The 22408-nt window shown below is 40.5% G+C and overlaps 1 protein-coding gene and 1 long non-coding RNA gene across 2 annotated transcripts in view; one reads left to right on the forward strand and one right to left on the reverse strand.

Annotated features, from left to right (window-relative positions):
* The first annotated feature begins 249 nt into the window (after positions 1 to 249).
* LOC128879950 (lipase member H-like) lies at positions 250 to 4006 on the forward strand. The gene is made up of 4 exons (XM_054129528.1): positions 250 to 253; positions 895 to 1137; positions 1232 to 1564; positions 3354 to 4006. The coding sequence occupies exons 1-4, from the start codon at positions 250 to 252 to the stop codon at positions 3533 to 3535; spliced, it is 762 nt and encodes a 253-aa protein (XP_053985503.1). The 3' UTR covers positions 3536 to 4006.
* Positions 4007 to 14785: 10779 nt separating this feature from the next.
* Positions 14786 to 22408, reverse strand: part of LOC128879279 (uncharacterized) — a 12769-nt gene continuing 5146 nt past the window's right edge. Inside the window, exon 3 of the long non-coding RNA XR_008457592.1 lies at positions 14786 to 15901. This is a non-coding gene — a long non-coding RNA (uncharacterized LOC128879279). The remainder of the gene's footprint in view (positions 15902 to 22408) is intronic.

Raw genomic sequence — 22408 nt, forward strand, 5'->3', positions numbered from 1 at the left:
TTGACAGAAATTATGACAAAAACATTTGTTGATAGCTTAAACGAAACACCTCGTACGTTTTTTTCTTCGTGGATTGGATGGAAATTTCCTAGAACATGTAGAATGTCATTGTTTATAAAAAATAAGTTAATAAATTACAATTTTACACAGTTTTTTTGGATATTGATCGGTGTACGAATACTTTCTACGCCCACTGTATATGAAATTTGCATTAATAAAATACAACAACGACATGTAAATTTTGTATACATGGGTACTGTTATAACTTTTGAACTGGTTATTAAAACGGCTCCAAATATTTTCAGGGACCTTTGAAAGCTTGTTACAATAATCGAGAATTTTTTGAATAAATACCGACTATTCTGATATATCTCCCAAATATTTGATTCTGTAGCTGTTTGAATAATATTGCTAACCTTTTTCCAATATTCTATAATACGGTCTTCGTTCGACTGATGTTGTTCCTGTTTCCTAAACTTTGATCTTTAGTATATGCATCCAGTGTTTCATTCGTATCAAATCGTTACTTAAGCAGTTACGATTCATTCGATAAATGGTAGAGCTTTTTCAAACATCGATAAAATAACCAATATCAAGAAATTTTGAAGACCTATCTAGATATTAGATCATTCCATGAGTTCGTGCTGCAAACTGAGTGAATATTCAATAAAACAAAACTACAGAAATTTTCTAGCGACGGTATAGTGTCTACGTTAGAAAGGTGGGAAAATATTGTAAAACGAGAGAAGATTACCTTTTTTTATAGCACTTAAGGGTACGTCTCGCGTATCAATTTGAGTAGCAGAAGAACGAGTGGCACGAAGTTGTGTGCGTGAATAAGAGTAATCGGAGTAAAATTACGAAAGTAAATTGAATCTTCCCTGACCTTTGTAGCTTATCTTAAACACGGCGACTACAATGTCATCCTGGTGGACTGGTCATATATATCGATGAAACCGTATGCGTGGTCCCGTAGTCGAGTCCCAATGGTCAGCAAATACATTTCCTCCATGATCGATTTCCTCGAGGAGCACGGAATGGATGTGTCCGACTTGACCGTAGCTGGCCACTCTCTTGGTGGTCAAATTGCCGGATTGGCATCCCATTACGCGAAGCACAAAGCGAAATTGGTCATAAGTGAGTCCACTCCGAAACAGTTAACTGCTTCTGACATTGATAAATACCGTGCAACTTTAAAAAATTGCTTCAGGATAAAAATTCCTCTCGACAGACGATCTCAGAGTAGCTGAACGGAAATTCTTCTTACAGGTTTGGATCCAGCCCTTCCGCTTTTCGAGAAAAGCGGACCGGGAGAGAGGGTTTCCCGCGGGGACGCAGAATAGTGTAATGGTCATCCATACAGCTGTAGGATTATATGGCTACGACGTTCCGCTTGGTGACATCGACTTTTATCCAAACGGTGGCACCGATCAATTAGGCTGTACGGCTGCTACGCTCGGCGCCTGCTCGCATTACCGTGCCCCTCATTACTTCGCGGAGTCTATTAATAGCGAAAGAGGCTTCTGGGGGGTGAAGTGTGACAATTACGAAGACTACAGAGCGGGTAAATGCAAGTCGAATCCCGTCGCTCTCATGGGCGGCGTTAAACCGAATTTCGGTGCCAGAGGCACCTACTACCTGGACACTGCTCCTGCTCCTCCATTCGCACTAGGCCCTGTATCGTAGCAGGATAACGCATTTACGATAGACGACTTGGTAACTGTTCGTAGCACGATGCTAATTGTCTCTGCTGCTGTAGCACGAAGTTTATTATAAAGCTCGTCGAAAGACAAAGATAAACGCTGGTAAACGAAACTATTAGCCCTTTTATGGTAGGTTTCGTTTGGTCGAGGAAACAAGTCTTTGAGCACACTATCTGATCAGATTCTTCGAAGGTATGGTCTCACGTTTGCGAGTACAACTTGAGATTTATTTAATTAATGTTATTTTCTTTAACAAGTCAACTTTAGATATAACTTCTTACCGAATCGCGACGTAAATTAGATCGGACGCCATGTTTTCATGCATTCAATAATTCTTAATAAAAAATCGGTACCGGAAGAGTCGGTTTCTAAATGCAAACTGAATGTCTTCCGCATCTTTGCAGTGCTTTCTCCAGTGCTTTGCAGAAAAGCTCTATCGATTTAACGTTACCCACGATAATCGTTACACACGGATGGCTCAACTCTCGCAACAATCCCACTTGCACCGAGGAAAGGCCATGAACCATTAATTAACACCAACGCCACGTAAACTCTTGTACCCCGCTCCACTATCACTCTCCTACGAGTCCCGAAAAATTTAATCGTAAGAAAAGTCAGTCACTTCGCCGCTGCCGAACCGTTTACAATTATACACAATTCCAAACCGTTTTATGCAATCCATAGCATTGAATAACCCACTTCGTACAACAATTCGAGCGTGATTTAATTTCGTTAACGCGTTATGTTAAAAAAAAAAACAACCTCTACAAATTTCGAACCGCGTACAACGTGGTTGTAGCTTCTCGAAATGATGACGTACATAACAGATAGAGCCGCGGTTGCAAACCGTCTCCATCGAAGTCGAATTACAGCGACGCTTTGAAAATATCAATGTTTTGCGTCAGCTTTTATAAAAGCGATTTGAGTGTTGTATTCTACCATTCTGGGATTCGTTTATACACGTTGCCGCTTACGGTATGCTCCCGGTTTCGTTCGAAAACAAAATTCCAATCGACGGATTCCAGTAGTAACCCTTTCCTGACCAATCTGTACGCGTTCGTATTAATAAATAAAGAACACGGTTTTTAACGGAACACCGTAAGAATTAAATATTGACAACTTCGATTACACGGAAACCAATCTCACATCGATAACTTCAATTATGCACAAAACATTCCTCTGCTTTGCGATTACTGCTCCATAATGGAATAATAATAAACATGTACATGTAGCCTCAGATTATACACGGAATCACTAATAGAATCGGTGAATATTGTATGCTGTGTAATTTATCCAATTTTCCATAATTATGTTCGGCGTATTCTCTAGTAACTATCGGTACGTCAGCGGATATGAATTATGTTAAAAATGACTATTGTTGAGGGGATAAAAAGCCAATGATAATCTATTGTATACATATTAGTCAAAGTAAATATTAGTAAAAAATAGATAATGAAACACGAGACATGGAAAGAAGCTATAATATTTCCTTTTTTTTTTTCTTTCATTGAAAACCTGCGATGACGTGTTAATCACCTGTATTTTCGTTCAATGTAGTAACGGATGAATATTCGAATTTCGTTAAGGGCTTGTTTGAAGGAGAGAAGAGGAGAGAACGAGAGAAGCTTTCAAGTGAGTGTAACTCTTCAGGTGAACGAGGGTGCGGAATGACAATAGGCATACCTGAGACACTAATACCGAGGGAATCACTCTTTTGCTACGGGATGTTCCTGTCCCAAACAGGAATGCACCTGATGCCGTTGAAAAATGCCGTTTCCAGCTTCAAAGCCAGTTTCTACCGTCCGCATCGCGTAAAGAACGAGCCACTCTAAAGCAACCACTCAGTGGGAAGTCTTCATCTTACACACAGGAAAAAGATTACGGGAATATCAGTAAGGAGTGCATTTCTATCATTTCTTTTCATTTGTTATTATTATAATTAGTATACATAACAAGCAAGATCTCGGTCTTCTAATCAATCTACATTTAATTTCTATTTACTTTAATTTCCATTTAGAATATAATTTTAATTCAGTTCACTCGTTTCCTTCTTTAATTTGACGCGCAAGGCCCCCTATGTCATAAAATTTTTGCTGTCCTCAAATAGTCATCAGTAAACGATGTAAATATTTTCAAACGTAATTACATTAAATCGTTCCTCTGTTTGTATCCTCCCGAAACAAATGTTAGCTATGCAATTTGGTTATCATCGAAACTGTGCGCGACCGTTGATACCTGGCGAATAGTGGTTATTTTTCAGAAAAACGAAGACACAATGTAACATATGAAGTAACGTATCTCGATTCAATAAATTCGATTATCGATCAGCTGCCAATTCAATTTCCGATTGGTCGTTTTACCGGGAAACAATTAATGCCGTTTTCTGTCCTAAACTGTCTATCACCGGTAGTTGGTTTTTCAATTGATCGACTCGTGGGCTAACTGGACCTCTGGTAATCAAAACCCTTTACTGCGACTATTAGCACTCACACGCGATTAGTTTCAGCGAGTAATCAAGTAAATGCTCGTTTGGCACTTTCGAACCACCTTGGAAGCAAGTGAAATTAACGTTGTTTGACTTTCTAGGCTGCAAAGAGAAACTTCCTTCTAACGTTCATCAATTTTCCAAATTTTCCAGAACACATAAAAGAAATATAAGATAGTATCAATAACGAAAATAGATTCCATTTATTTAATTCTTATGATTATTAACGGTATCATGAACAAACGTCGTATTCTCTAAATTTAGTAAACTGTATACTTTAAATTTGTTGACATTGCTAAACATTAGATGTCTTTTTACGCGAATTATATATGCAGAAATTAATAACTACAAAATTTCTATTATCCTTCGAAGTGAAAATTATTAAATAATGCATCAATTAGACGTTCACCTGGCCAAGAAATAAATTACGAGAAACTACCGCGTTCGCTATTCTCCTGCGAGACGCTGTCTTGCTCATTCAAATTTTAATTTCAGTCTAAAGAAAAACGCGTATTTCATACTTCGAAACTAAATTGACTTACCAGAATATTAAGTCCATCGCGTTCGCATTATACCCAGTAGAAGGGACGCGTTCGTCCAATGGTTAGCGGAACGATCCACCCCCGAACCCTCTCGAACGCTGGTCATCGGAAAACGCATCTACCGCGGCAGACATTTTACAGAATTTCACCATATTTGCGTTGCACTCGTGCGTATTGCCAAGTGAAAATTGCCAGCGGGAAAATTGTCGGCAGAGAAGAAGCGTAGAAATCGCGGCCTAAAGAACTCGGGGCGCATCGGCACCGGTAATTCTTGTCACCTGGCCGCCACCTGGGTCCATCGGGTCGTACGAGATTAAAATCCGAAATTGACGGGCCGGGAAAAATTCAAGTTGTAAAGTTTCTCGTATCTGTCAACAGGATACGATTATTCACAGACAACGTGCAAGTATACGCGTTAAATATTCCACGCTATTTATAAATAATAAAAAAAAAAGTATCTAACTTTCTAGCAATTTTCTACAAGTTATACGATTATGAACTTTGTCCTCAGACTTAAACATCATAAAAATGATTGGGGTTCGACTACAATTTCTATTCACCAAATAACGAACAAAAAGTTTCTCATCGTTTCTTCGACGCTTGAAATTTTTCATCTGTGTGAGAGTTTGTCACTGGTAACTTAAATTGAGAATAAACACAAGTGTCAGAAAATGTGCGGTGAACCGACGTTGCTAAAAAGGTCGACCGACAACGGAATCGTGTAGAAACAGAGTAACACGGAACGATTAACGAAGAGGTAACGGACACGTTTTCTCTGGTCACCCTTCGAGGTATATTTAATAACCACTCCTCGTTTTTATACCCTTGCGGAAACTCGTTCCGTGACCACCTCTGACCGTGAGAAACCGGGTCGACAAAGGGATGAAAAACCTACTTCCACATACTTCTCGAGGGATGCGAGCATTCGCGCGAAACACTCAACGGTTTGGTGTTCGACGTATGTAAAAATGCGATTAGTGCGGTTCAAAATTTGACCATAAAATATTATACTTATCCGGGAGGTTTTTGCAAAGACTTATATTAATTTTTTACGAATAATACGTGACGAGTTCTACAGTTCCAGATAAGGTCTAAAGGTTTTCCTGTGTATTTCGAAAACTAATGTGTTTACTGAGGACGTAGTTATAATTGAAACTAAAGATGAACAAATTTTCTACGAAAAGGATATTATACGATTTTCCTGTGTAGCGAATAGTTGACTTTTCAATTTCAGTCGACATTAAGAATTTTAATTTAAAAAGTTCGTAGCTTTAACGTGATTTATATAATTAAATATAAATGAGTGTCGGATCATCCTGTCAGATTATATTACTAATCATTCGATTAGAAAGTGTCTGATTAAAAGTCATCTTGACGAGTCTTTTCCGAAAGTAACCAATGCATTATCGCTCAGAGCGAATCAGACCGTCTCCTCTCGATAACGCGAACGGTCGATCGTTTATTAATCGTTCTCATCGGTTTGCTTCTTTCGTTGACCTCCAATTAGTCATGAAATTACCTAAATTACTCACGACCACCACTCGTTCCGAAATTTTCCACTCCGTTAACCGCACCGGCGTGTGTGTACTTGTTTCATGACACATTTCACTGAATTTTGCGCGTGAATCGCGTAAAATAATTGCTAAATGAATCGCGTTCCCGTTTTTCCCCGGTGTGCTTATTAAGCAAACGTTTCGATTAACACGGTGATTAATTACCAAGGTCACCGATTGATGACGATACACGTCATATTTACAGTGGCCGGGCCCGTGTTGAACCTGGAAAATACGCAAACCTTTAAACGATCATCGAAAACAATTTCGGTCTCGTGTCGAACGTAATACCTACGGTGAAATTATGTTGCCGCCGGAAGTACGTAAGCAATTAATTGACACTCGAATGAATGGAAATTGAAATGTGCTGGCGTTAATGGAATCATTCAACTCGAACAGTCGACAACCGGCGGAATATTTTTGTTAACGCTCTCTTCGAGCGCGATGTAATTAACATGAAGAGGTAAGCGAGTGCGCTACGAGGAAAAATATATTTACACAGCTGGCCGTGCGTCGATTAACGCTATGCCGGATGAATCAATTTTGCTGGAATTTATCTATCGACTATTTTAATGACGCGAGAATTTTGCCTTTTGAACTTGGAGCCATAATACGAATCCAATATAAGAAACCAAACTATCGTCACAAATATCCATCACTTAAAGCCCACCCTTGGCAACCCCATAATAATGGTTCCTCATCAACAGAATCTCGAACGAGTACTAATCGAATTAGAAGTGCTTTGAGCTGAGTTCAGGATCGCGCACGTGTGCAGGAAACAGGTGTTCGGATGAAGTTTTGTCATTAAAGGGACAATCTAAAGAAATCGTACGCCACATAATGGGAGATCGACCAACGAGAAGGCATAATTTCGGATCGTAAATACGCAACCCGATCTGGGTTGGTCAGCCACTTACGTTTAATTGATTCTTATGGCGGCCATCTTAATTGCCCGACCGACTATTATCGGATAGAGTTACCGTGTATTTGTATGGTGCCTTATGGTCTCAGGCGTCTGAGTCAACTACCAACGAAGAAATAAATACGATCAACGCGGATTTATCTGCAAATAAGGCAACGCGTCAAAGTCCCCATGATGCAGCAGCTCCGTTAAGCAAAATTGATTAACCGCATTCCTCTGTATTTAAATAACACACTTTATCGACGAAATAATTCACTTTTCGGTGTTATCGAGGTGTTTTATTGCTTCTTGCCGGACTTAAAGTAATTGGGGGGATTGTGTATCTGAATAACTGAACGATGATCCAAACATCGCACGTAAAGTTTATCGTCTTATTGATATAGAAATATTTACTGTTTAAGAGTGAAGCATTTGAGCGATATCTATATATCCCTGTTGTCTTTGATGTAACGGAAGTACTGTTCAAGGTGAAGTTGTTTGATTCGAGGAGATAAGTTTGATAATAGAGAGGACGATCGTATAATTGATAAATTGAAGAATGCAGAAACACTCGAATAATAAAATATCAATATCAAGATGCTGTATCATAATGGAAACGATGGATTTCAGACGAATTATTTAAATTTATTCAGGAGAATTTTGAAGTTCAATGCGTAATTTTAATTACGCTTGTTTTATTTTCCAATAGAAATTCATTCAAATAGCATCTAATACGTGATTACGAAAACATTGGTAAACGTTTTTATATATTGAGAGTGAACGAAAGTTCTAGACGCTAAAAGTTACAGCAACTGTTTAGAATTCAACGCAGGTCGAAATTTGGATAGACAACTTTTCAACTGCGCAAAATCCAACGGATTACGAGAGACCATTACCGTTAATTTCGAGTAACTCGATTAATTTTGAAACGGCAAAAACTTTCGGTTACTAAATGTACTTCGAGGCAACTCTGTGTAACGAATTTATCAACCGTTTGAGCCGTTGCGGATACATGTATTCAGTAGTTTCATATTTTTCAATCTTTCCTTTCTTAAATTCGTATGATTAAGAATTTTTCTTCTGAAATTTAATTTCTGTTACAGTCAGCCTGTGTAACCTTGAATGACCTTCAACTATAGATCATTGAGTAAAATTCATGATAATTTTTAAAAACAAATATTCTTTTAAACCTCAACTGTTCGTCACACCAGGAGGTATAAATATAAATACATGGGACACCTTCTAATAAATAAGGACAAAAGAATGTCTAAATTTATTCTTTACATGCCCCCCAGTTGAATATTATTTACCGAGTACCTCCAAATACGGTTCCATCGATATCGAATTTTCGAAAAGTGATCAAACGGGGAACGGGGTGGACAGATTGTCGATAAACCTCGAAGGAGGGCCATTAATCATCGTCTATCTCGGAGTCGAGGTTGCTCGTGCAAATACCGCTGAGATATTCGGCCGATCACGCATAAGTTTCTCGAGGCCACTTCGTCGAGACGTTGACGTTGACTCAAGGAACTCGATGATGTACGAAGAATGAAAATAAAAAGCCACGAAGGGGTGGAGACGGCGTCCTTAAATCAAATATTGACCGTTCATTTATCAACCGATGCCTCGATCCGCGCTAATTAGCTTTTCCTCCTCGTTCCCGGATTCCGTTTCCGTGCCGGCTGGTCTACCCGATGCCTCCAGTTTGACGCTCCTTTATTTATCAGCCGTTTGATCTTGCCGCATTCACGTGGCAATAAGCAGAATGCTTTGTCTCAAGAGTATATTTGATAACGAAGGGCCGCGCCACTCTGGAAGGGCTTGGGGCAAAAATTTCGCGCCCCTAACATGGGCTATTAATTAGCGTGTGTAGGCAGTGTTTTAATCGAATCATGGCACAATTCATCTTGCAGGTGTTTATATTGGACTAGCTGTACCCCGCGGTTTCACCCGCGTGGAATACTATTCTTATTATATACAACCCCTTTTCACACCTTCAGGGGTTGAATTTTTTCAAATGCTGAAATAGGTGTTTGATTAATTCTATCGAAGAGCATTGAAATGTTGAGCATTAAGATAATGTTGCTTCTGTTACGTTAGTGTCAGTTTGCATAGAAGAGGTATGGGACATAACACAATGCCAGAATCAGTAGAACTGACCAGTCGTGGTCAGACACGGTTAGCCAAACCTTTCGATTTATTTTTACGAAAACGAAGCTTCCTATGAAAAAATATCATTCTTCATTTTCGATTCGTTTTCAAGCAAAGAATCATCCCCTGTCGATGGTGTTATATTTAAGACTAACTGTGCCTTGTATACATCATAAAGGAAACCTCTGTGCAAAATTTCAACTTTCTAGGTTCAAGGGTTTAGGTTTAGGTTTCAAGGGTGTGAAATGAAGTTGCGAAATTAAAATTGAAATAATCATAAAAACCATACATGAAACAGCAATCTTTGTAATAGAATATAAAGTTAATAATAACATTCTTCGTTCATTGAAACAGGACTAATCCCTTACGATAAAACTGCATTGACATAAACATGGAATGACTCATGTTACCTTTAATTAAAAAACTAAACGAAACCATCGATTCAACCTACTTTTTTTTTTCTTGGTAAGAATGTTATCGACGTAATCTTTGAAAAGGTGATTTCAAACAGATACTAAAGTGTATCGATAAATCCTACGGTATCTCGATCATCTGCGTAAATATGTATCATCGTTATATCGAGTATCAGTTAAGAGATTCTGAATGTGATAAAAGATTATCATAAGTAATTCGTTTGCTCTTTATCAATTTTTTAGTGCAGAATATTTTTACTAGATGAATTATGAATCTAGATTAATCTAGAAATGAACATCTAAAAACTCCCACAGGAATTTCACACATTTATAGTCATAGTTATTTCCTCTATTGACGTAACAACCCATCAATCGTCGTGTTTACAACGATTCGATGGAGCGAGATTCTTTAAAGTGAGATTACATCTAAGAAAAACTCGGATAAGATTTACACAAAAGACATATGTGCTTATCGAACACGTAAAAATACTCAAAAGGATTTATTATTTAAGTGGAGTGCATCGTCGCTTTTTTTTTAGTAACACGATGGTAGTGCCACGAATAATAATAGGCAGAACGTTTGCATGTAAATTCTCGATCGGACCAATCCACATAGCAATAACCGAAAGCAATTGCGTATTAAGAGTATAAAAAACACTACGCAGAGTGTTACAATACCTGTTGGAGTATATAATATTCATTGAAACGCGTAACAGTTATTTTATAAACGGAAATATGAAAATCGTGTATATTCAACTAAAATACCATTTTCTGTATTGCAAGTGAATTACGTACTGGTCTTCATTGTATATTATGGAAATACAAACATGTGCTTATTCAAATTGTATAGACCCGCGACGACATTTAAAAATTCTGAAACATTCAAACGGAATAAATAATTTATCCAATGGACGTATTATAGGTTTATTTACTAAAATATTTGCGAACTTTTTGAAGAATAGATGAATAGCGATGCTTCGCTATTATTTTTCTAAAACGTCAAACTATTTTTAAATCAACAGTCGCTATAAAATCAAAATAGTACCACTATTTTATCTCCTCATTTCCAAGTTCCACTTGTTCGTCGAACAAACTGTTTCTACCGACAATGACGGTCTGAACCAACACTGACAAAAACATTGCAAATAAATCATCGGTTAATATACCATCCCGTTTGAAAATTCCTTCTGATTAATTCTTTTTTCCTGTATAAGAACTCCTCGGCAAATAATGTGCTCTCCAAATATTTCTACAGACCGATACACACTTTTGAACCCGCGCGAGTGAATCCCTCCATACTAAGAAACCTCAGGTAAGAGGGAAAGCGCCGTCAGGTAGGCACCGCGAAACATTCGACCAGCGTCGATCGGCGTTACAGTAAACCAATAAACGTCACCTACCCGCCTACAATTCGGATCAACCGCAAGATCGATTATCCGTCTCGCAGACGCGCCTAACAAATATGGCCGACTACGAACCTGGTGGCTGGACGTGCGTTCGCTGGTGCCTCGCGTATGCCCAGGTTGGTGTGTACTCGCGCTCACGGGCACCCACGCACACGTACACACACGCACACAGAACACGTCTCGCGCATAGACAACCCGGTAGTTCTCTCCGCAGCTAAACGCGAACCGGAACCAGCGAAGACACCGGATAAAGGTGGATTTTCGCGAGCCGAAATCGACGTTATAGGAGTTGATGCGGCTACGACTGGCTGGTGATGCAACATAAATTAAACTGCGTAGCTAGCCTGCACACCCCAATCAGCTCCGTGTCCCATGGTCATCGTGCAGTATTATCGGACAGTTGTGCCCGCGTGCGTGTGCGTGGGTGGGCACCAGCGCGGCACGCGGACCAGCCCTGTCGGGGCTCGTGCGTGTACAAAAATTGGCATTGCGCGAGGGTTACCGTCCGGCAACCCGTGCCGATACCGCCATGGTTTGCCCCGCAGTTCGCCAAAAATGCCACCCACCTCTCCAGTTTCGCGATTACGCGTCATCCCTCCGGTTCGCCCTCGGCTACCTTCGCCGCCGCTATCGCGGCCCGACCGCCGTTCGACTGATAACGCGACGCTGTGCTCTTTTTTCGACGAACGCCTCGCCTAGCGGTTACGCCGATCGGTGTTTTTAAATTATGCGCTTTTTACAAGCGACCCCGGCTACGGTGGACCGTTCGATGGTGGAAGACGCTTTGCTCTGTTTGGACTGCCGGATAATGGTGAATCAGAGCATCTATCTGTTACCAGGGTGTTTGTTGGTTGCCACCCTTCGTGGTGGATTCGGCTATGAGGGAAAGGAAGAGAAGAGAAAGTCGAAAGAATATAACGGAGTGGTTAACGGGAGAGTCGAGGGATTCTGGAGGGATTATGGAATTTAAAGGCTCTGGTACTCTTGAAGACGCTAGGCATTATTTGTGAACGGATCACGTTTATTTTGAACCAAGTGGTAGTATTAGGTGACTCTAGAGGGCTAAGAAGAAAGTAACGCGTTATTATGTAACTAACGAATGCCAGTATTCTCCTTCAAAATTACACTCATCGAATGATTATCTCCTTCGATCTAATTTGTTGATTCTGAATGATTACAAAGAGCGTAACAGTTCGAAATTTCGGCGACGTTTCGAGTATTATCGGTTATTGTACGGAAGGAAACCAGGCCGCGGTGTCCCGTCCGCCCCCTCGCGGGCCAATGTTTCTTGAATATCACGCGGATTCCCAGCAATCACGAACGGCAGATTGGATACGCGCTGAGCGAATTTCGACGCGAGAGACCGCGGCGTCGTTAGAGAATTCGGAAACGGGGTGAAGTGGCGGGCGGCTGGCAAAAGTGGCGCGGAGGAATTTCAATTTTCGCGGCTCGCCGCGTAGAAGCTGATGAAAAAGTCGCGACCGAGCTCCATCGCAATAGAATATTACCCGACCGGTCGCGAGTCCTCCAGGCTGACAAGCATTCCTCGATATCGGCGCGACCGGTGCCCGATCGAGCGCCCCCGAAACTGAGAATCCGCCGGATAGTATTGTCGCTGGGGGTTGAACGGTGGGATCGGAGGTGGGAGGAGGGATGAGGAGAAAATTGGCAGGAAAGAGACATCAGAGGGTGCGGGAGAAACGATAGGAATGTCTGCAGAGAGACAATAAAAAGAGTCATCTTCTTGGAGAGCAATTCTCCTTTGCGGTCTCCTTTGTAGGTTTCTGAGTAATATTTCAGTGGTGACTACAGGGAATGTTGAATGTTAGCATCATTATTTAGAAAATATAGCTTCTTTTTTAATATCTTTAACTTTACTACTTCATAAATGAACAAGCATAAATGGTACGGAAAGCACACATAATTGGAATGAAAGGCGAATAAATATATCGTTTAAGTGTCCACCATGAAGAAAAACAAAATTCTATTAGGTTGTCCAGAAAGTTCGTGGCAATTTCTAAGAAAAATTCAAAGGCATATAATATATATATACATGTATTTATTGAATTACATAGGTGCCATTTTGTTCCACAACCTTTCAGATTCAGACTTATTCAGACCTGTACCGCCTACCAAAAATCGACACGGACTTTCCGGACCACCCAATAAATCCTCTTTTGAATAATCCTTCAGAATTGAATTACAACTAGTCTTCCATTTTCAAAATGATTACTATAAAATATTTAGAACAGTGCCTAACTTGACTTGACTTATGACCTGACTCATGGCCGAATTAGGCATTGAAATCTCTCCATACGTGCCGAGGCATCCCTCGCGAAAGATGGAGAACAGACAGAGCTGACGATGAAACGGGGAAACACGACGATGGCGAGAAACAGAGGGGGTGGAAGGAAGAGGGAGGAAAAAATAGCCGTGTAAAGTGCATGCTGTGCGAGTGACCATTGGTCGAGTGCGGAGCAACCGATAGGGTCCAGTCTTTCTCGTTTATCCAATCGATCGAGCTGAAAATTTCCAACCCTTAATTAAGATCGCGAGGGCACTTGAGTTTTCAATTAAAAGGGAACTGTCGGTTCCCCGTCTCTCTCCTACTCTTCTTTTGGTCTTTTCTTGTTGTCGCCCTTTCTTTCCCTTGCTATCCAGACTTTTCTGTCGTTCCTTCGACCCCCGTTGGCGTCGTTTTTTCACCCCCTTTCCTCGACTAATTCTTTCTTTCTGATTTTGACTTCCACCACTCTGGAACTGCCGTCTAGGCTCCATTTCAGGATCAAATATCATATTTGAAATATTACATTTGCAATTTCAAACATTCTTTGCGACTAATCTCTTAAACCTTTGCGGTCGTATTAAATTTAAACGTACAGTTATAATATAGTTATAATATAGTACTCTTTACTTCTATTTCTTTAATTCTCTGATTAATTTAATTAATTTTTTTTCAATTTTCTATTAATTTTTCTCTCCCATAAGTCCACAAAGTGGCCATTTTGGAAGGCCATCTTGCTCTTCGAACAAAGAGCAACCAAAAGCACCATCAACGTTAGGCTCGTAATTCGGTGCATTTCGTGACTAATTTGCCAGTAGCCATCAGAAAATTTAGCTTTGATTCCGCTGACGAGCTCTTTGATACTATGTTTAGATAATAGACGGATCATTCTATTGTATTCTAACGGGTTTTCATACCCAATTCCAATATCACGTGAAACCCGCCAGCAGCCTGTACAGTATTCATAACGGATATGTACATACATTAATGATTGTCCGTAACATTTTCTCTGATTCTATTAACCGTGAAACGATGTTTAGGCTCGTATCCATTATGCTACCAAATTGTACATGTACCTGTTCAAAATTTTGTAACGGAATGGAATCAAGATGGGTAATAATGAATATGTGGAAGAAACAATTGCAGTTGATCATTATTATGTCAATTGTTGTGGTATTTTATCAGGATAAATACAGAAATACTTAAATTTTATGAATGTAATAAATGTAATGGAATATTACATAATAGAATATTACATAATAAAATATTGTCCTACAACAAGATATCAAAGGATATTAAACCTTAATTAACACTATATATTCCTTTCAATGAAGATTATCAAAGGATGCAACCAGTCTGGAATGATCTAAAATGATGTGCAGTTTGTCTCCGAACTTTTTCTAATTTACGACGATAAAGAACTTTATTAGCAGCTCCTACAGACAGACAAATACGTCGGACAGACCCAGACGATGTCCTCGATATTTGTTTAGAGCGCAACAATATCATCAATCGCGACATTCCGTTTCGGAATGCAGCGTTGCAAACACAGAGAGGGGCGGTCAATGCACGCCTACAGGCTGCAACCCGGCGAACAAACAGTCACGAAAGGAGATAGCTCGCGGGCGTGCCCGAAAAAATGTTCACTAAAAAACAGTGTCGCTCGCGAGTGCGGAATTTTTGCCATTTTTTATCGATATTTTTTGAATTTTTCATTTTTTCTCAACTTTTTCGCCTCGTTTCATTTTTTTTTTTTCTACGTTCGGGCCTTCTTCGTACACACAACGCGAAATTTCGTTGCGAACGTTCAACGGCTTCTTCGCGCTATCGATCTCGTTAGGAATCCCCGTTACCGACCTTTGCCACTTACCAAATTTTTCTGCGCAAAGCATATGCGCGACGGACGCTCGGTACGAGCGCGCGTCGACAGGTGGCGCCAGCCGCCTGCTTAAACAGCGGTCAAAGTGTTGTCCGCGAATTTCGCGGGAATCGCCGCCCACGCGGCAAAACTGTTGGCCGTGTTTCGCCACCGCCGGTTTCCAGGTTCCAGCTTCGCGTACATTGAAACGGTATACTTATTATGCGCGTAACGTTCGATGAATTTCATGCGAATAAACGGGCACGAATACAACCTCTGCGCGTACGACTGTAAGAGAAAACAAATCGGCTGGTCGGATTACTGGAAAGGGAGCTCGACCCGATTCATTCGTTTGCCGGTCGACTGATTCGACCAATTCCAGGTATCCAGCGCGTCGACCAATTTTTTTCTACCAAATCTCGCGACCGAAATGACTGCTACCTACCCGTGACGTTGGTCGGTTCGTGGTAACGCTTGGTACCTGAGAAACGCTTTCGGTGAGGCGCAGATTGATGTAAATTTAGGATGAAAATGTAGAATCGAGTAGCTAAGACAGTAGGAGCTTCCGAAGGTCCTTGGTATATCCAACGTCGGTCTCTCAAATTCTGTAAAATGACAAATGACGATTATTGCAAGTACCGGGACGAAGTGCGTTTTCTGGAATTCGAATTTAAATTACGATTTATTTACGTAACATCAAGAGTAATTAAATTGTTGTAACGCGTGTTGATCGAATCGATCTGGAGTCGTTGACTTCTGCCTCGCGATTAAACGTATTATTAAATGAAAATTTGTTGCCGACCGGTTGAATGAAATAATTCGAGGAATTGTATCGAGAATTGCTTCCTTATTCGATGAACGGGACGATGGTATCGACGTTGAAACGGTGGCCCTCTCGTTCGGCATTCATCGCTGAATATTTCCTAGGGGCACGCGGTTGTTCGGTAACTGCTGTAAAATACAGTTTACCGGTTACATCGTTCCGGCAAAACTACGCACACTGTCCTTTTTAGATTTTGCTCCCCCATAAACTGAACCGCGCCGCGCCTGATGCGAGATAACCGTGCATGCATTCGAGTAGAACAGTCGTGCCAGTTTACGATCTTTTCGCGTTTTAGTGGCGTATTTAACGAAAACATGTCCAGCTACCCTGTCTCTTTTTCAGCGCAACAATAATGCGACCAAGATTTAAAAGCGCATCGCCGTGCCGCGGCTTGTTATTCTTTTCGATCTCATCGGGCGATTCTTGGAACCGAGATGAATATTTCAACCTGACTGGAATAACTCTAATCACGAATCGCGTGTCAAGAAACGACTAACGCGGGGTCACTTTCTGTCACGAGAAAGTAAATTATTATTAGATTTCAGATACTAATGGACGTCGATGTTAATTTAGATTTTTTTTGTATTAATAGAAGAAGCTACATTGAATATCTTTAAGAAAATGTCGTTAAGTATCGCTAGATCATAGAAATGTCTTTAGAAACAGACAAAACAAGTAGAAATAAAGAAAACGATTATCTATTATATAACAAATTTAAAAAATTCATTACAATAATTCTTTCATATTTGAATTTATCTGAATTCTTTCTACGTCATTCCTCTAGGTACATACCCTTCGACCTGTTCAACAAGTTCGCTTTTCTTCGTTGTTTATTCTCGAAAAATAAATTTCTTTCGCTAATCAAGTAAGCATTGTTCGTTCCGAAATAACCTACTTGACCCCATCAATAATCATTGCCGCTTAAAAGCAGAAGCCGGATGGTGGCTTCGGAGAAAACTCGACTTCTGACAGCTCGTTAATTTTTGGAAAGCCTCACTTTCGTAGACCGAGCGTCCAGAACGCCAAGAGTCGTTGTCCAGGTCGCATTAAATATACAGGACGCATCTGGACACAAAACCCTAGTATTTGCTCGTGGCCATTTATAATCGGCCAGTCTTGCCGCGGCTACTTAGCGGATATTTTACAGTGAAAAGGCGCCGCGTCGGGGGACACGGTTCAAAAGTTCACGTGAAAAACAGCGTCAGGAAATTGCTAGGAAATGTCCGCGGCTGGAGGAGAACGGAGGGGGCGGATGGCTGCCCTTTTGGACGACAATCGCCCTTACCCTCGTCCATCTAATAGCCTAAACAGGAGGAAGAAAAGGCTTTAAAAGGCCGACTCGTCAACCGGACTTGCAAAATGCTCGCGTTATTCGTAGCTTTCGGTGTATATATTTTCCTCTCGAGGAAATTAAAGGCCAACCCTTGGGTATCTTCGCTTCTGTTCAAACTCGCGACCACTGATTACTCTATTTCGTTCGCTGAACCTCGTTTCTGTCACTCTACTTGAGAAATATAGATACTTGTAAGATTTTTTCATATCTACGATACTTTAGGTATCATCGCTTTGTAACAGTTTAGCTGTCTCACCCCGTGTAATCGATTCGATTCGCATACTTTCAGTCGGTGAACGAAAGATGTTCTTCGCACTTAAGATTTTTTTGTGTGGCTGTTCCACGCGACGTTCCGATGGACCATTCAAGATGGACAGTAAAATCGAGATTACACGAGGAAGTATACAACTCGTCTACGACTTTCGTCTCCGCCACCTCTAGCAGTTGTATCATTGTAAGGTCGATGCCTTTTATCGCAGATAAAGGTTATTACCCAGCACCCCATCCTGAGAGATTCACCGAGAGACGTAACTTTAACTCTCAACGCTCACCCTTACCCAGTTTATTTCTTTTCTGTTCGCGATCAGTACCATTTCTCCGAGATTGAAGAACTTTCACGCGTTGGTTCAACGTCGACAAGCTTAAATTTTTAACTCTCCAAAGTATCGCTTCGTATTCTTTATATTTGAATTCTGTAGTCTCTGTTTCGTATTCGAATTATATAATCTCATTTCAAGATTTTTTAATAAACAGTAAAACATATTGCAAAATAAATTGCAACGTAAATGATAAATATTCCTAAAGGGTAAGCAATATGCACGCGGTTGAGTTAACGTAAATGCTCTTCTCAGAGACGCAAGAAAATTCCAGTAATAAGGATACTCTGACCTAACGAAGTTAAACGCAATCTCTCATATTACGCTGCTCGGCTTAGCGAACAAGTCCCGGAAGAAATTAAGAAAAACTGTTCTACGCGCGTGAAACGAGAAAGTGGTGCTAGGGAACGGGCACGTGTAATATTTAAAACGCCTCAAAGGCGATGTAACGACAATGGACGCGTAAAACGTTCTTCCGTTGGCAACTTCATCCAACACCGAACTCGTTTCGTTTTTCGCACCGTTTCATACATCTTACATATTCGCACATTGGCTCCGATGCAATTTTCCATCCAAAGGTGAAGCTCTACATTATTCAAACGAATGCATATGTAAATATTTACTTTAACGCGTTTTTCTCAAAAGCACAATTTCAAATTTGCGAAAAACATAGAATTATCTTCTGGATAAGATAAGATATAAGATAGATTCTTGGTGTTTATAATAAATTACATTGGATAATTGTGGTGGGTGATTTCAATAGGTAAATGGTTAAAATAAAGATTCTGATTTAATTCAGTCAGAAAATTAAAATTAATATATTAGGTTGTCCCAAAAGTTTCTTTCGTAATTTGAACTCAATTATTTTGTGTCGCGGTGTTTAGAGACGTTGATCGTCTTTCTCTCGAATCAGGCGCACCAGAGGAAACGGAACTGACTTTGTAAGTCCAGTTACGTGGTCGCGTCGTGTCGCGATTTCCATTTAGCTTCCATTTAGTTGAAATAATTATTTGGCAGAGTCAACCTTAGACTTTGGAAATCAAAGGGAGTTTGCTTTCTTTGATTTCCACGGTTTCGTACTTAGTATTAAGCTCGTCGACTCTACGTAGAGTATGCATCTATGTGTGTAGACTCTATGTAGAGGCAGTTAGAAGGAATACAATTAGTTTTCAGAAAAATTAATTTGTATAAATTACGTATTAACATTAATATATTTTTACTGCAAAATGGTAATCAATTTTCACGACAAGTTGTGTATTTAAACTACAAATCAAACTACGACATACGTATTTTCTGAAATTTCGTTTTTTTTTTTTGCATTACAAAATTATGCTATTTGTAACGTACTTACATTTTGTGCGAAACGAGATCCTTAAACCCGTATAATCTAAGAACTGGAAAACATATGTGTACCGTTCCTAATAAAACAAAGGTGTGTATTATAAGTGTTGATATTCAGTTCTTTAGTAATATATTCCGAGAATGTTTGCGCATCTTGAACTGTATTACAGCTGTATTACTGAAAACAGCGAGAGTGTCAAAGGAAAGTCGTTGACTCATTAAATCACATCTTTCGCTGCGATGCCTGCGAATTTGAATATCGTTATTTAATATCCTCGGCGACATTAAATATTATTAATACAGGCCCGGGTAATAAATTAATAACGCGGAAAGCGCGATTAAAACGGGCCGGTTAATTGATTACCGCAACGGTTAAATAAAAAATGACGACCGACGAATGGCAATAAACAGTAATTTACTTTAGAGCGCGCGGAGACCATCAGGATCAAGAGTAAATTGCGCGGATTCCATATCGGTGACGATTAAAAGTATGGAAATCAATCATTATATGTAAATAACACTCGGCGAATAAATTCGATAATTTATTAATCAGCAATTGTGTCGGTTTTCAATACGGAAAGATTGCTGCCTCTCGCGTTTACCGCATATTCCCGTAATTGTTCAATACCACCAACCACGACGACGTCGATAATAATTATACCGTTATTATCGTTATTATCATCGTGATTATTTTTATTGTTACCTCTAAGCGGCTTTGCGTGTCCATATTATCTGGCCGGCTGAAACTAACGATACCGTTGACCGTAGGAAAGAAAGAAATGGAAAAGGGGGTGACGAAAAGCGTGCGACATGGTTATCTGTTGCATAAGAGGATTTTTCGACTGAAAAAAGCCAGGATCGAGAGCGCGACGTGGCTTTACTCTTGCAGTCTCTTGCGGTTACTTGCTCCGAGCATAAATCTTTTCTGCACGGGACAGAGACGGGGTGAGCCGCGTTAAGAAAAGAGACGACTCCTTCCGTGTGTTTGCAGAGGTCTGGCCGCTGGTAAAAGTTGGGTAAAATTTGTATTCCGAGTAATGAATAATACACAGCGTGTGAAAATAAAATTTCTATTTCGAGTAGGAATTAAATTTCCATTTTAAATGTTTTCTTACGTGTCTTCGAATTTAGATTCGAATTGAATTTCCATTGGAGGCATTTTCTTGTAGATTTGCAATTTTAAATAATAGCGAAATTTACATTGTACGTATTTTCATACATGGCTTCGTTCTTAAATAAAATGAAATTTCCTTTAACGAGTAATTCAAGTAATACAAGAATTAAAAATTCTACTAGTACGTCTAGTAAGTACATATAATAACTTACACAAGCGTCTAATCCGTTAAACAACGATGCAACCCAACCAAACGAAGAGAAGAAATTGCTCGATAATTCCTGGAATGCAAGCTGTTGCTGACATCGATAATGAGAACTCGATTATCGCAGCGCACGAGCGGAAGTGGATATAAAAGAACCGGCGCGAAAATTGCCTGCGGTTCGATGGCAAGCCTTCGGATGAGCCGTTCACGTTGAATCAAATCCGCGTCGCAAGGAGAAGGCGACGACCCGTAAAATGAAACGACGAAGTGCCCGAAAAAACCTCGTAAAGCTTTCCCTACCGCCGAGGCGAAAGCTGCCGACACGCTCGCCAGCTTTTTCTCTTTCTCTCCACTCTGACAAGTTGGCCCAAGTACGTACATCGTATCGCGCTAACCGTAAAAAAGAATCATGAAAACGCGCTACTCGCTCCGGAGAAATAAACTCCCTGGCAGTTGTTTCCTCGTTTATTCGGGACCGGCCTGAGCCGAACTTGGGGAAACTCGCGGGAGACGCGAGTAAGGGTGCCCACCAACCCTGACAATCTTTACGATCGAAACGTTGTCGCGTGATCGATCATTTCTTTCACTGAGGTTCCCATCATTTTATCGCGTTGATCGCCGTATCCACGACAAGGAGCGATACCAAAGTAATTACAGAAAAGATATATTTTGTTACATATTTATTATACTTCCTATAAATTTTATTAAAAGTGTCCAGCTTCAGAATTTGATTATTTTCGTCAGTACTCGGTATTAGAAATGTAAAATTTCTGTCGGGTCGCGAATGTGTTAAAACGAACAGGGAAGATACGAGTCACGTTTAGAATTTTCAATTGCAAACTATTCAGGCAAGGTGGATTTCGTTCTTCCCGTTTTGACTACCAAATAAAGGCGTTCCGCAAACTCGATCCTTCTTCAAAGGCAGTGTATCCTCTCCATTAGACGAGAAGCGTGGAAGTAAACGCCACTCCCTTTCACGATTTTTAATTGTATTCCATCCCGATGTTGTAGAACACGAGTTCGTGGAATTTGTTGTACTTTTTATTGGACTCTTTGTTACCGGGCAGAGGTGCGCCGCGAGGATTATCTTACATGGATCGCTCGAGCGGCGAGAATAGATTCGAGACTCTTGTCCGTGTATCGTTAACCCTTTGCGTTCCTATGTCGAGTGATCCTCGACAAAAGTGTACTAAAAACAGAAAATCTGGACTGCAAAGGGTTAAGGCTTGGCATCTAAGGGACTATTTGTTGTTCGATGTGATCCTCTTCAGGTGTCGCGAAAGAAATATTTCCGTAAAAAGGAAAATCAACAATAATTCCTTTTCCATCGACGAATCCTAATACAATCGGGTGGCACATGTGTCGCGGCAATTCGCTCTATCATGGGAATTGGCCGAGGACCGTAAAACAACGTCTAGCCGTCGTAGCAACATAGTTTCGGTTAATTCGCGCAGAGAAGACGCGTATCTCCACAGCGATCGTCTCCACTTTGGCACTCGAGGGTGGATGCATCGCGTGCCCCCTGCTCGAATGGTCAGCTGGACCCTCGTACACGTAAATCACGGCGGTGCCGCAGATCCAATTATCAAATTGTCCGCCACTTCAGCCGGAGTCGAGAGAACCGACCGAAGTGTCGACGAAATAGAGAGAAAGAGAGAGAGAGAGAGAGAGAGAGAGAGAGAGAGAGAGAGAGAGAGAGA

This window comes from Hylaeus volcanicus, chromosome 7 (genome assembly GCF_026283585.1).
Source record: "Hylaeus volcanicus isolate JK05 chromosome 7, UHH_iyHylVolc1.0_haploid, whole genome shotgun sequence".
NCBI lineage: Eukaryota > Metazoa > Arthropoda > Insecta > Hymenoptera > Colletidae > Hylaeus > Hylaeus volcanicus.

Bases quoted from the DNA above. Each gene is read 5' to 3' on its own strand.
- LOC128879950 (XM_054129528.1), top strand. The intron at 1,138-1,231 runs GTGAGTCCACTC...TCCTCTCGACAG, and splicing joins CAAAGCGAAATTGGTCATAA to ACGATCTCAGAGTAGCTGAA. The intron at 1,565-3,353 runs GTAAATGCAAGT...GTAACTCTTCAG, and splicing joins TTACGAAGACTACAGAGCGG to GTGAACGAGGGTGCGGAATG.